We start from the raw sequence: 14,174 nt of genomic DNA on the forward strand, positions 1-14,174 counted from the left end.
CTTGTTCGCGAAACCACACACACACCCTCTCTCTTTTTCCCTTCTTCTTCTTTTTCCCCTTCACACAGCACACGCACACAGAACTTGGGAGCGTCAAACTAATAGCAGTTGTTATTATATACCCCCTTCCCTTCTTCTTCTCCTTCTTTTACTGATACTCGTTTTAAACAGACTCCCCCTTCTCTTGTATATACTTACATACACAAGAATACAAATATATTTGTACATAACCAATATGGGAAACACACCGTCAAAGAAACGAAAAGAACGTCCAAGCATAATCCGTGCAGACGTACCTGACAATGAATATTCGAATTCAACCGCGGCTTCCATTTCATCCATTCTCGTCAACAGTTCATTACAAAAGCAACTACAGCAACAAGTAGCAGCAGCACAGCAACATCAGCAACAACAACAACCCGCTCAGAACACATTCCAACAACAAGAACAACAACAATACCCAAATAGTTTACCGGCAAGTGCTCAGCAGCAACAACACCATGACTACAGCACAACCAAAGAACAACAGCAGCAGCAGCAACAACACCAAGCAGCAAATGAACAGTCCGTGTCTTCAACACAAGACTTGAATCAGCTCACGTTTACGTCACAGAACCAACTCACTGCCACGTCGATTCGATCGATTGGACGGAATCTCGATATTGACGAATGCATTTCACGACTGTTGGCTATTGGTGGCACGAGCAAAGTCTCCAAGCTACCGTTTAAAAATTCGGAAATTATCGCTATATGTCGAGCCGCGCAAGAAGTTTTCATGAGTCAACCGGTATGTATAGTAGAAAAGGACATTAGTAGTGGTGGTGGTAGTAGTAAGAGAGAGACAGAGAGGGATTGAGACACAACAAGGACTCCGTAAACGTATCAGGAAAGTGGAGAAGGAATAACGTATGAACGATTACCTATCTATCTGTGTTAATAGACTTTGATTGAGCTCAATCCTCCCGTCAAAATCTTGGGTGACGTGCACGGTCAATATCATGATCTAATCCGATTGTTCAATATGGTATGTGGAATGATTTCTCATGTATGTGTGTGTGTGTGTAGGTGTATGCGTGATAAGTTAGCGAGATACGGCCATAGAGTAGTGTTTAATCTTTTTCTTCCATTTTGAACTGATCTTTTATTTATTTGTGAAAACAATCCGTTCTAGGGCGGCTTTCCCCCTGAGTCCAACTATTTATTTTTAGGAGACTATGTGGATCGCGGCAAGCAGAGTCTTGAAACGATCCTCTTGTTATTTTGTTACAAGATCAAGTTTCCCGAGAACTTTTTCTTGTTGCGAGGCAACCATGAGTGCGCTAACGTAACCAGAGGTATTATTGTCGTTGCTATAGATGACACGCTGGTGTTACTGTTTTCTTTATATTTTTTTGCTAAGCCAAGTTGATCTCGATACTATAAACTCCTGTAGTGTATGGGTTTTATGACGAATGTAAACGCCGAACAAACGTCAAAATCTGGAAAACATTTGTGGATGTATTCAACGCATTACCGATTGCTGCCCTTGTGGCAGGCAAGATCTTTTGTGTTCACGGCGGCCTTAGCCCATCGATGCAATCACTGGACGATGTACGCAACATTGCACGGCCGACAGACGTACCGGAATATGGCCTATTAAACGTAAGTGGACATTGATTCCTTTCGTTGATATAATGCTTCTTTCTGCTATAAGTGGTATAAGCGAGGCTAATAACCGTTACAAATCGTCCACTTTGACCTGCACTCGACTGAATAAACATTGCCAATCACTCCATTGTCTTTTTGTTAATAGGATTTGCTGTGGTCCGATCCGGCGGAGCAAGTTGATGAGTGGGAGGACAATGAACGAGGCGTTTCATACTGCTTTGGCAAACGTGTGGTGAATGATTTTCTAGCAAGGCACGATTTGGATCTGGTGTGTCGGGCACACATGGTGGTGGAGGATGGTTACGAGTTTTTCAACGACCGTACACTGGTCACGGTGTTTTCTGCACCCAACTATTGTGGCGAGTTTGACAATTTTGGTGCGATCATGAGCATCAATGAAGACTTGTTGTGCAGCTTTGAGCTGCTGACACCGACAGAACATCCACCGCCGAGAGTGTCGGCTGCAGCAAACAAGAAGAATGCGGCAACGGGAAAACGACCGCCGAGTCCGCCCATGATGGATCAGCAGTTACCGGCACCTCAAGAGCAGAGCGTAGCTTAGCACTGCTATCTCTCTTTCCCTCCGCTTTCTCACTAACACACGCTACTACCTCTCCTTTTGAACTTTGTTCTCTCTCTCCGTTCATCCATCGATTCTTCTATATTGCTTTTCCTTAATTCATTTTTGGCCTGTCATCTCTTTCGCGTAGATGTGTCCGTTCTTTTCTGTGTAGCTTCATCTCTGCTGTAGTAGTTTGTTTTCATATATATATTTCTTTCTCTCTATATATATAGCATTCCTTCTATCTTTAATGGGGTATACCTTTTGTCAAAGAATGAAATGTTTGTTCTGCTGTGCAATTTGTAGAAAGGAATGTGCTACTGTGCGCGTACGCACTATGTAACTTGCCGTATTATTTTGTCAAGAAAGTGGACAACACAATTTTAGCATAAATCAGTAGCATGTATCTAGAGTCAATGTTGGAGTGTATAGCATATAACATATCATACCCGCAAGCTTTTTCTTTATTGTGTTGGAGCTATCGCGTATACAAGTTCAAGTATCAGAAAAGTGGATTGAAGTCATCAATGCTCCTCCTTTGATTGCTCTTCTACTGACTATTGCTTCTTTATTAGCCGCAGGTTTTTCTGGTCGTCTGTAGTAACCTTTTTTTCACGTTTGTCTCCTTGGAGTTTTATTCTCTAACTGCCCGTCGTCATTGTCGCCTTCTTCCTTGCGCTTACTGTTGCGCACGCGTCGATGAAAGGCCGCATGCAGGGGTCGTCTTGAACCCAAGGAGCAGTTAAATTTCAACTTTTACGATATTCAGGCCTTGGAGCAGTAACTGCGTCTATAAACCATGCTACCACATCGGCCACACAATGTAGTAGGTCCTTTAAAAAAGCCAGTTGATGCTGATCTCCTATTGTTGCTCCTTTCATATGCAGATTCTGTTCCTCGATGGCGCCTGGGGTTTCTTATCGCTGTTCCCGATTCGGATAAAAAATAAGAATTACAAGATCGTTTTACTTTGAAAAAAATAATATATAACACACTTCTTTAATACGTCCTTGCATCAGCTTTCGACACATCACTGAATAGTAATATATTATTCTAGCACCGCTCCTCTGAAATATGTCGTCAATGCACACTAACTTCCTATAGTGGTCCCACTTCGTTGTAATCTACTTAATGCCGTTTTACGTGGTGTGATACTATTGCGTCGTCAACGATGTTCGAAGGGACAGCGCTTGAGCCTCGTGGGGACTGGAGTGGATATGTAATGAGGGAGGCACAAGAGCAACAAATAACTATCCAAACAATCCTGAATAAGATTGATGTGAGTAAACGAGGATAGCGTACGGTAGCGGCGGATACTGAGATGATTGTAATAAGGACAAAAAGAATAGAGAGACTGATACTTTTACAAAATATAAATCAAAACTGCACAACGAGAAATGAGTGCAAAAATGAAAGACGAGAATAGCCCATGATTCCTCTCAAGAATAATGAATACAAAGAGCCCCTATCGAAGTAAGCGATAGTTAGTTACATAGGAAAGAGAAGCATTTCAATTCATACATTGGATGGGTTTGACTTTATATACGGGCTCCAATGTACACGCTAGGTTGCACATCACCCTATACTACAACAATACACGCTGTTGCCAGGCATTTCAAGATGTTCTCCCTGTACTATGCTTTCATAACAGTACACACTTGAAGAGCATGCAATCTGATCTGTGTTTATCATACCCGGTTATCTACCTCTGATACACTCACAACATGCTATGCAAGTACGTCTACTAATCGAATCATTGACAACTCGAAAGATTGTGGGCGTCTCCGAATCTTGAAAATTCTAAGCCAGATCGTCTATCGTGCATTTTATCACTGCTCTTCGTACCTGGGACCCGAGCAAAGATTGAACAATTGATTGGAAACCGTTGACTATACATTATACAACAGATATTTTGTGGTAGTACGGTTTATATTTTTAAAACAATACAAACTGGTTATATATCTAGTTCCTCATTAAAGGATGTTGTATACATCCATATAATATATGCATTGTTGCCAAAGAAAGAAAAAAGGGCGGTTACTTTTATATATGAATATCTATATGACATTAGACACCAAAATTGTAATGTTGCGCGAAGGAAGAGAGAGAAAGAAAGAGCGGTGTGGTGTGGAGAGGTTTAATGGTAAGTGGCAGTCTAGTATATGTGTAGAGTCGTAAATTATTTTTAAAACATTTCGTCACTGTTTGGACAATCTTCCGTCTGATGCGTGCCAAATACATCACAATCCAAGCAATACTAAAAAAAAGAAATACGAGTTACCAATCACGCTTCTTGTAAATTCTTTAGACAGAAAAGGGGAAAAAGTCAAAAACTTACAATTTCACTTTCGCGGTGATGGTCCACTTTATCTTTTTCTGAGGTATTAGCAGGTGTAGTGGTCAAATAAGCTGTGCAGCTCATCACGTCATGACCATAGACTTCGCATATCTCGCAGTAAGTCTGATCTTCGTCATCGTGCTGCAGTCTGCCTATCAAACTACTGAATGACGCCATAGAGACAGGTGACAGCGGCGATACGGGTCCAGACGAGATCCTTCGATTATTAATATGTGTCGGTGAAGACGATGACTCTAATTCCTTGACCCTGCATTGCAACTGCTGTTTTTCGGCTTCTAGTTGCTGGCACTGTTTCTGGAACCTGTCCAGTATTAACCAATGGGTGTTGTGATCATCAACCCCTTGTTGCTGATCCATGTAGGATTTCTGCATGTTTTGACAAGACCGCTCAGCAGCTGTCGATTTCTGATCCAGCGCAACCACTTTGCGTTTCGACTCGGCTAGTTCATGCTCGAGCTTGTTGTTTGCCAACGTAATTTCCTCAAGCTTGTCTTGTAACTTGAGGTATTTCTGTTGTAATACGTTGGCTTCTTCCATGATCCTCCGCTTGTCCTTGATCTCCCAGCCGAGTTCTTGTTGTAATGTATCAAATTGCTTGTCGCTACTCGAAGCGGCCCGGTGTAACCGTACAATCTCCTCTGTCAATTGATCGACTTTGAGAGTCTTTTGTTTTTTCTCTGACCGTTCGCGTTCAAGCTCGAATGTTGCTATTTGCAGTTGCTCCTCGAGCCGACGGCGTTGGTCTGTCGCTATAGCGATATGTTGTGCTTCATTGTCCAACTGGGATGGCGACAACAACAGCATGGACTGTTGTTTTTTCTGCTGCTGATCCAATGCTTCCGAGAGTTGTACGATCTGTGCGAGCTTGGAATCGATGGTCTGTTGATGTTGTTGCTTTAACGCGTCGGTGGACGATTCGTACATTTGGATCGCATCCATCCCGGCTTTGCGAAGACTTGCGCATTCTTTTTCCAGAGTTGCAGTGACGCTATCCCTTTCAGCCAGGGCACGCCGCAGCTGGGCCATTTCAGCCGCATGGTGCCGCATTTGCTCGTCATGCTTGGCCTGCGTCTCCATCTGCTGTTGTTGCAACTGCTGGACAAGCTTGTCTAACCTCACTATGCGTTGTTGTTGTTGCTCGATTCGTTGCTGGTCATCGACTGACCCGGTCCTTGAGCTGAGCCATGTCTCTCGTTCCAGCTCGAGTGTGGATATCGTATCCTTGAGCCGTCTGATCTCTTGCTGGCCTTCCTTGACTTGCAGCGCATAGCTTTCTTTGCTCGATAGCACGCGTTCCCAAGCAGCTTCTTTGCCGGTCAATTCCTGTGTCAGTTTCTCGTGCTCTTTGCGAGACTCTTCGAGCAATTGACGGAGCCGCTCATGCTCATTGTCGTTGCTGCTGGCCCTCTTGTTGGTACTGCTGTGGTTGTGGATCGAATGCTTTGTTCGTCGCGTGGTCGTAGAGCGGCTGGTCGTGCGTGGTGCAGGCGAAGAAACAATGGAGGAGGACAAGGCGGCGGTATTGTTGTTACTGGCGATGGATCTCGTTGTGATGGCGGAAATATCACTGCTTCGACGCGTGGCAGTGGGTCGTCGTGGTGTGGTGGTTTTGCGCAAGTCTCTCGCAGTGACGGTTGATCGGCTTTTGGTTTGCTGCGGTACATTAGTGGGTCGCTTGCCAATTATTGTTGCTGTTGCTGTCTGAGGAACAGCCGACCTTCTTATTGCCATTGTAGTAGTGGTGACGCTACTTTGTAAATCGGATCGAGTTGTTGTGGAGCGGCTCTTGCTCAATTGTGGCACAGTTGACTTTCTGGAAGCAGTAGACTTGATGGTTGTCACGGTTGAACGACTCTTAGTCTGTTGCGGCACTACTGATCTCCGACTACTCATGGGCGTAGCATCGCTACTGCGTCTCAATGTGGATTTTGAGGAAGATATCGGCTTTGTACCAGCATCATCATTGCTGTTGCTGTTACCGCTACTCGTACTTGCTCGTCGTACAGTAGATTTGCTAGCACTAGGAACGGTTGTCTTTTTGTTGCGCAATCGAGTGCTTTTTGTCAGACTGGGTTCAACCGTCGGGCGTCGTACTGGTGGTGCTGCTGACTTTGTTGTTGTTGTTGTGCTGCTGCTATGACTGGAACGCATTTTATTGCTGCAGCAACCGGACGAGGCGCATGAACGAGCGACCGGACGATCCGCGCTTGGGTGGTTGTGCGACTTTTTCACTGATAGCTCCTTTTCCTGTTGTTGTTGGTGTTTCTGTTCCTCTTCCTCTTCGTCAAATATCTCCATGCCGCTCGGCATGGGTGTTACTTTGAATGCCTGGACAAAGAGCCCGGTATGCTCTGGACATTTGAAGTAGCGTATTCTGACATGTATTAAAAGTTTATGTTTAGAAAGGAGTTGGATGGAGTACAAAAAGGGATGAAGAAAGAGAAAGAAGAGAAAGTATAAATTTCAAAGTGTTGCTTCCAAGCTTACCCCTGAACACTGCCATCGTTTTTCCCAGCACCTTCCACGTCCAGCTCGATACCAGCCCAAACACCAGGTTTGAACTTTGTGTCGCCAAGGAAGCGTAGAGTGCCAATGACACATAGCGAAGGGACAATCACTCGAGTGCCAACGGCAAGATGGACGTTTGAAGATTGTGGAATAGGGCCAATGTCGTTGTTGACAGAAGTATTGGATGAAGAACAATGGCCCCCACTAATTCCATCCGAAGACGAGCAATCAGTAGTGGATGACGACGAGGCAGCCGAGGAGGAGGATCGGCGTTCGCTATTCATGTAGCCTGTTGATCGTTTGTTTGTTGTTGTTGCTGTTGTTATCGGTGTTGAAGATGGTGTCACCGCTGCTGACAGCCGACTGCTGCTGCTGTTGCTGTTGTTGTTAGTAATGTTTGATTGTAAGACAAAGAGGGTTGACATTATATATTACGGATGAGTACAGAAAAAAGGAGAGAGAGAGAGAAGAGGAAAAAGGAAAGAAAGAGAAAGAGAAATGGGACAGGCAGCAAAACGGCTGGGTATATAAGAATGCGAGATAGAACGAGAGAGAAACTGAAGAAAGAAAGAGAGAGAGAGAGGGGGTTTTTTACCTACTTTCACGAGTACGATGTGTGGTGTGAAATATCCGCAAAGCGTGTATGTGTATTGTATGTACATACGATATACGAGAGTGATTGATTAAGTGAGTGAGTGAGTAAGTGAGTGAGTAAGTGAGTGAGAAAAAAAGGAGTCTTTTCGTGTAAAGGGAAACAGGATATGCAACCCATTTCACGCATCCTGCAACAACCACGACCACCACACTGACATTTTGCTAGCTACTTTTGGTATTGTTGTGCTTGATATGCTTAATGTGCTCAATGTGCTATGTAAGTAAATTGTACTATGCATCAATATACACGCAAGCTAGAATGATTACAAATGTACGTTTATTTTGATAGTGTGAGAGTAGAGTGTGTGTGTGTGTGTGTGTGTGTGTGTATGCATGTTACGTATACACTATCAACACTCATGATATAGAAGAGAAGAAAAGTATATCCGTTTCTGAAGATAAAAATATAAAAAAAGAAATGCATGTGCAAAGAGAGCTTATATTTGTGAAGACCGTTATCGGGGGGGGGTTAGTTGGGAGGGGTTAACTAAAATTTACAAGGTCCTTCTTTATTACACAAAAGTCAAATTGCAGTACTAGCAATGATACTTTGAGGACGGTGATGACGATGATGATGAAAGAGGTGGAGATGATGGAGATACTGCTGTTGATAGGGTCTGTATGTGTTGCTGCTGGTGATGCGAATGAGGATGATGATGTTGATGTTGATAAGGATGATGATGATAGCGAAATTCTTCATCCGATGGTAGACACTTTTGCTCCTGCTGCTGCTGTTGCTGGTCGAGGTCGAGTATAGCACGAGGTGATTCGGGTGGGGTGGGCTGTTGTTGAAGTAGCTGTTCTTGTTCTTGATAAAACTCCTCCTCTTGTTTCTTTCCTTCTTCCTTTTTCTCCTTTTCAAAGGATGTCAAAGACGAGGATGATGAGGGTGACAACGACGACAAGAAATCCTGTCGTTGTTGCTGATGTAGTAAAAGCTGTTGCTCTTGTCTCAATAAAGTCATTCCCAACATCCTGATGCGGAAGTAGGCTCTGTCCAGTTCCTGCCTGGTTTCCTGCAGAGCCGTGTCTTTTTGAGTGGTGATGTTGCGTAGCGCATGGATGGTATAGCGAGCAAACGACAGTTCTTTGGTCAAGTGGGCATTCTGTTCGGCAAGGTATGCATGTTCAAGTTCAAGTCGGTTCAACCGATGCTGGACTTTGTTATTGCCGTGCTTGGCGCCGTCCCCGTTGCCGCCGTTACTGTTGTTGTTGTCGTTGTTGCTGTGATCGGCTGTTTCTGTTATACATTCTTTAGGTTATTCCTTTGAAGAAGATAAAAAAATTCTTTTAAACCTTCACCACACAAAAAAACAAAAACAAAAGACACTATACCTTCCAGTGACAATGAGAGGAATTGGCTGCTCAATACATTGTCATGGCAACTGGATTCCAAGGTAACTGTTGTTGTCATGATCTTTTTGTCGAAAAAAGGTTATAAGCGAGGGGGTTGGTTACGCTGCTGCTGTTGTTGCTGTTGCTGTTGTTGTCAAGTCCTGCTTGAGCTCTCAAAACACCAAATAAAACTATGTAGCAGTGCAAAAGAAGAAAGAAGATAAAAAGGCGTGCTTTTATAGAGTATCGGAAAAGGGCGTTGACAGACCAGCTGTTTGGTAACCTTCAAACAAAAAAAAACACAAAAGTGGGTAAAAAGAAAAAGAAGAGAGGGTAAAATTTCGATTCGGCAGTCGATCGCTCTCTCTATCTTGTGGAAAAGTGTGCTGTGCGTGGGTAACATTATGGTGTGTCGAACCAACCAGAGCGCTCCATTTTCGACAGACCACCCAGCACGCTGTCTAACTATGCTAACAGCACTAAAGGGAAACGCCCGCAGCGCGCCCCCTCCCCTTGGACGTGTCACACATGCAAGTCTGGAACTTATTCTGATTTTTTTTTCTTTTTTGCTTCAGATAATAACCATGCTGACACCACTGACGGCTGTTGAACAAGACAACTCCACCACTGAAAGACTGGGTGAGGGCGCATGGCTTGCCCTTGAACGAGTCCGGTACAAGGACAGCAAGCAAATTGAGCGAACATGGGAACGAGTCATTCGCAAAAATAAAGTGCATCGTCAAGATGCAAGATCGGCTTTGGACGGTAAGGTTCCATGTATAGGCACAAGCCCGATCCGCACTATTTTGCGCGGTTCCTTTTCCCCCTCCTTGTCGCACACACCCACACACACACTCAGTCTCTTTTTTATAAAAAAATCTTCTTTGCAGCTGTTGATATACATGCTGTGATAGTGACCCCTGAACCTGAGCTATTACTGGTGGTGCAATACAGGTAAAAAAGAATTGGATGGATGTACCGTTTGCAATGTGTTGATCATCCTCTGTATATTTGGACAGGCCGGCCATACAGAGGTACTGCATCGAGTTTCCATCAGGTATGTGAGTAATAGACTTTGAAGGAGGAAGAAGAACTTGGTACTGTATAGCACCACGCGTATGTGCTTAGAAATACACCAACAAAAGCAATGCGCTGCTCTTCTTCTTCTTCATCGTTTTCATCAGCTGTTAATAAAAACATTTCTGCGTTTAGGACTAATCGATCAAGATGAAGACCCCATTGATGCGGCTGCACGCGAATTTCACGAAGAAACTGGGTATCAAGTCGACAAGAGTGCGATCCGATTACACAAATCGGCAGCCGTGAGTTACGAGCCCGGTCTGACCAATTCGTGTTGCTGTGTTGCACAAATCACCATTCATGATCATGAAAAACAACAAGACGTTATAAAGCAACAGTTGGAACCTGATGAATGGAGCTTACAAACTGTCCGATTGCCGTTGAGAAACTTGATGGTACATCTGCTAGGTAAACCAATAGTTATCTCAATTACTCTTTCGATTCAAATTATTATTTTCTGCAGTAACTCGTTATTCATTTTTGGATATGGTACGTTGCTGCATGTATGTGTGCATTAAATAGAGCTCGAGCGTGCACATGATGGCCAACTCATCATCGATAGTCGCGTACATGCATATGCAGCAGGCCTGATGGCTCATGATCAATTCCTGGGAACAAGCACTACTAACACTTTAAATCAGTAATAAAGAGAAGAAGTAAATGTGCTTTTGTAAATAAATAAAAAACGTGTACATATTATGCCGTGTGTATATGCTGCACATATATTGTTCTGCGTCATAGCTGAACTGCACGTAACAATATACAGTGCTTCAAGTAGGATTATAATGGTTGATGCTGGCATTGTATTTTTTTGTTGTCACACTAGACCATAATTGGTATGTCTTGGGTTACAAAGGGCACAATGTTGGTGCAACCATCATTTTCTTAAATATTCGGCTTATTGGTTATTCCTTTCTCGAGACATTAGAGAGGAGAGAATCGTCGGTTCATAAACCACGATAGCGCGGGATGTAACATTATAAACGCTAATAACCCGCCATGTCTTTTTTAAAGTTGGCCCATTGTCTGTGTGCGTGTGTGGGTCTGGCAGGAAATGTGTTGACAGTAACCATAGTAAGAAGAAGCAAAAAAAGGAGTTATTAAGCACATCAAATTGCTTATTGTAATAACACCACTAGTGGAATCGATACATTAGAAAGCATTGCAATGCCATGTATCAAGCAGGCATATATTGAATATATCACCATACTAATACACACACACACACACACACACACACACGCTCACAACATTAGAAAAAATAAATTCCTCTCTTCCATTTTTGTTTCCCTTTTTTCTGTTTTTTGCTCTCTTCTTACAATACCCTTCTTTTTCTTCTCTCTCTCTCTCTCCCTCTCCTCTCTCTTTCTCTTTTCTTTTCTCTTCTTTTTTCTCAAATGGCTTCGTCTTCAGCAGCGCCATTGCGACGTACCAGTATGGAATCGCTCGGTACACATCACGCATCAGCACGTGCGTCCGCCGCCACGCTCGTTATGCCGTCGCCACCACCATCCGAATCACCCCCTACTCCTGCACCTTCTCAAACCTCATTTCCGAATAACAACAACAACAACAACAACAACAACGGCAATAGCAGTTATAACAACGGCAGTAGCCATAATAATAACAATAATAACAACAATGTCTCGTCTTCGTCTACTTCATCATCGCGACACCGTAAAACGGATTCCATCTCTAGTACATTCTCAGGTTTCGGTAAAGCGCGGGACCGAAACACGCTCAAGGGCGTGTTCGACAAATTTGTTGGTAAATCTTTTTCTTACAATATATCTAACCATACTACGTGGAGAGAGGTAGAGTGGATGGGTAAAGAATGGATCTGATGTCTTGTTCTAACACCTTTCATGGTGGACAGACTTTTTAGCCAACCATCCTAGCACGAATCATAGTAGTAGCACTAGTGGGGCAATGGATATTTCGACGCCGTACAATACCGTGCATGTGACCCATGTGGGTTTTGACCCAATCACTGGCACGTTCACGGGGCTTCCGAGGGAATGGCAGGTCTTGTTGAACCAGAGCGGTATTTCGAAAACCGAACAGGAACGCAATCCTCAGGTAAATCTCCATCACTATTCTTCCAAAAGTTTATCTGTTTTACTTTGTTTGTATATCTAAACACACACACACACTATCTATAATAGGCTGTGATTGATGCCATCGAGTTTTATCAACAAAAGGATCAGGATGCAGCTGTTTGGAGCAAGATCCCAAAGACCACAACCTCTTCCATATCTTCTTCGTCCTGTTCGTCCCTGCCTCGATCTTCGGGATCGACTACGGAAGGCATTCCTTCAAGGACAAAGGGTAACAATAGTCCTTTGAAGCGGTTTTCAAAGCTGAAAATTCAGCATAGCCGCTCGAACTCGGTATGTATCTCCTTGTAGTGATTAAGAAAAGCGCGCGTATTTACGAGTGGGTGATTAAATTGTTTCTCTATCTTTGTGTAGTTATCAAATTCAAAGTCTGGTAAGTATTGATTTATATTGGGAGATTTTGGTAAAAGTGATTGTGATATTCTAATTCACACATGTTGTGGTAAAAGCAGCTGCAACAACAGCAACAGCATCAACGTCCTCTTCATCACGCGACCCCGAAAAGATGCCTACAAACACCGTGGCAAAACGACGACAATCGAAACATCAAAAAAACGCGCTCAAAGATGCAGAGATTCTCAACAAACTTCGAGATATATGCACAAACGTCGATCCCACTCAAGTCTATACCGATATTACAAAGATCGGCCAGGGGTAAGGAAATATATAATCACACATTAGGCCCGGGCGAGGAGATTAAAACTCTAACAACAATACAATAACAGTGCATCCGGAGGTGTGTTTACAGCGCGCAAATCCGGTAGCAAAATGCCTGTTGCGATCAAACAAATGAATTTGGAACAACAACCGAAAAAGGAGCTGATCATCAACGAAATTGTTGTGATGCGACAATCGCAGCACCGAAATATCGTCAACTTTATCGATTCGTACCTGTGGAAAGGCGATCTTTGGGTGATCATGGAGTATATGGACGGTGGTAGCTTGACCGACGTGGTGACGTGCAACATGATGACCGAGGGGCAAATTGCGGCGGTCTCACAAGAAGTCTTGCATGGCTTGCATCATTTACATACCAACGGCGTGATCCATCGAGATATCAAAAGCGACAACGTACTGCTAAGTCTTCAAGGTGATATCAAACTCAGTAAGTTGAAAGAATTTTTTTTAGAATTGTGATGAGATATTATATCTCTCTGTGTGTGTCTCTATTTGTAAGTATAAACCGGGATTTTTCAAATAAGAGTAATAATAAAACAATATCGTATTACGAAAACAAAGCCGATTTCGGATTTTGCGCACAATTGAATGAAGACCAAGCCAAACGGACAACGATGGTTGGAACACCCTACTGGGTAAATGCAATTAATATCGGAACAAAAAAAAAGGGGGAGGGTTGCGGGATGAATTGGATCACAGAATTGAGAGCTTCTGGAGCTAACTGGCTGTATTTTCATAGATGGCACCCGAAGTCGTAACACGAAAAGAATACGGATCCAAAGTGGATATATGGTCATTGGGCGTGATGGCCATCGAAATGATTGAAGGCGAACCGCCTTATCTCAACGAAAACCCATTACGCGCTTTATATCTCATTGCTACCAACGGTACACCTAAATTACAAAACCCAGAATCGCTCAGCAACGTGTTCCAGGACTTTCTAGCCTCGTGTCTTCAAGTGGATCCTGACCTTCGGCCGACGGCACAAGCAGCAATAAAACATCCGTTTTTGCGCAAAGCCGACCCGCTTCATTCACTCGCGCCATTAATCGCGGCAGCGCGTGAAAGTATCGATGCCCCATCCCCGTCAAGTCCACAGCAACAACAACAGGAACAACAACAAAAATAACGATAATTTAGAATCTGCCCTGTCTCTTCCACTCCATCACTTCTAACCACTACCACCTACACCGATTCCTCTTTTCTTTCTTGTTTATTAAATCAAATTGTGTAC

General features: G+C 43.5%; 5 protein-coding genes across 5 annotated transcripts; 3 read left to right on the top strand and 2 right to left on the bottom strand.

Annotated features, from left to right (window-relative positions):
- Positions 1 to 235: 235 nt before the first annotated feature.
- On the top strand, positions 236 to 3,158 carry BDB00DRAFT_881556 (serine/threonine-protein phosphatase PP-Z1; the record flags this gene model as incomplete). Its single annotated transcript, XM_053128087.1, has 6 exons — positions 236 to 382; positions 566 to 787; positions 1,172 to 1,334; positions 1,433 to 1,641; positions 1,793 to 2,153; positions 3,097 to 3,158. The coding sequence occupies 6 exons, from the start codon at positions 236 to 238 to the stop codon at positions 3,156 to 3,158; spliced, it is 1,164 nt and encodes a 387-aa protein (XP_052983875.1).
- A 1,004-nt stretch (positions 3,159 to 4,162) lies between these two features.
- On the bottom strand, positions 4,163 to 7,527 carry BDB00DRAFT_803362 (uncharacterized protein). The gene is made up of 3 exons (XM_053122008.1): positions 7,056 to 7,527; positions 4,548 to 6,942; positions 4,163 to 4,466 (listed from the first exon to the last, which is right to left on the bottom strand). The coding sequence occupies exons 1-3, from the start codon at positions 7,499 to 7,501 to the stop codon at positions 4,395 to 4,397; spliced, it is 2,913 nt and encodes a 970-aa protein (XP_052983876.1). The 5' UTR covers positions 7,502 to 7,527; the 3' UTR covers positions 4,163 to 4,394.
- A 478-nt stretch (positions 7,528 to 8,005) lies between these two features.
- BDB00DRAFT_803366 (uncharacterized protein) lies at positions 8,006 to 9,376 on the bottom strand. The gene is made up of 2 exons (XM_053122009.1): positions 9,066 to 9,376; positions 8,006 to 8,970 (listed from the first exon to the last, which is right to left on the bottom strand). Exons 1-2 carry the CDS (start codon positions 9,142 to 9,144, stop codon positions 8,267 to 8,269), a joined length of 783 nt encoding a protein of 260 aa, XP_052983877.1. The 5' UTR covers positions 9,145 to 9,376; the 3' UTR covers positions 8,006 to 8,266.
- On the top strand, positions 9,377 to 10,910 carry BDB00DRAFT_803368 (NUDIX hydrolase domain-like protein). The gene is made up of 5 exons (XM_053122010.1): positions 9,377 to 9,830; positions 9,956 to 10,019; positions 10,085 to 10,122; positions 10,278 to 10,553; positions 10,668 to 10,910. Exons 1-5 carry the CDS (start codon positions 9,470 to 9,472, stop codon positions 10,787 to 10,789), a joined length of 861 nt encoding a protein of 286 aa, XP_052983878.1. The 5' UTR covers positions 9,377 to 9,469; the 3' UTR covers positions 10,790 to 10,910.
- A 728-nt stretch (positions 10,911 to 11,638) lies between these two features.
- On the top strand, positions 11,639 to 14,069 carry BDB00DRAFT_756160 (kinase-like domain-containing protein; the record flags this gene model as incomplete). The annotated part of the gene is made up of 7 exons (XM_053118886.1): positions 11,639 to 11,912; positions 12,031 to 12,224; positions 12,311 to 12,473; positions 12,712 to 12,916; positions 12,988 to 13,367; positions 13,502 to 13,575; positions 13,680 to 14,069. The coding sequence occupies 7 exons, from the start codon at positions 11,639 to 11,641 to the stop codon at positions 14,067 to 14,069; spliced, it is 1,680 nt and encodes a 559-aa protein (XP_052983879.1).
- Positions 14,070 to 14,174: the final 105 nt, after the last annotated feature.

This window comes from Zychaea mexicana (genome assembly GCF_025766255.1).
Source record: "Zychaea mexicana strain RSA 1403 chromosome Unknown BDB00scaffold_8, whole genome shotgun sequence".
NCBI lineage: Eukaryota > Fungi > Mucoromycota > Mucoromycetes > Mucorales > Lichtheimiaceae > Zychaea > Zychaea mexicana.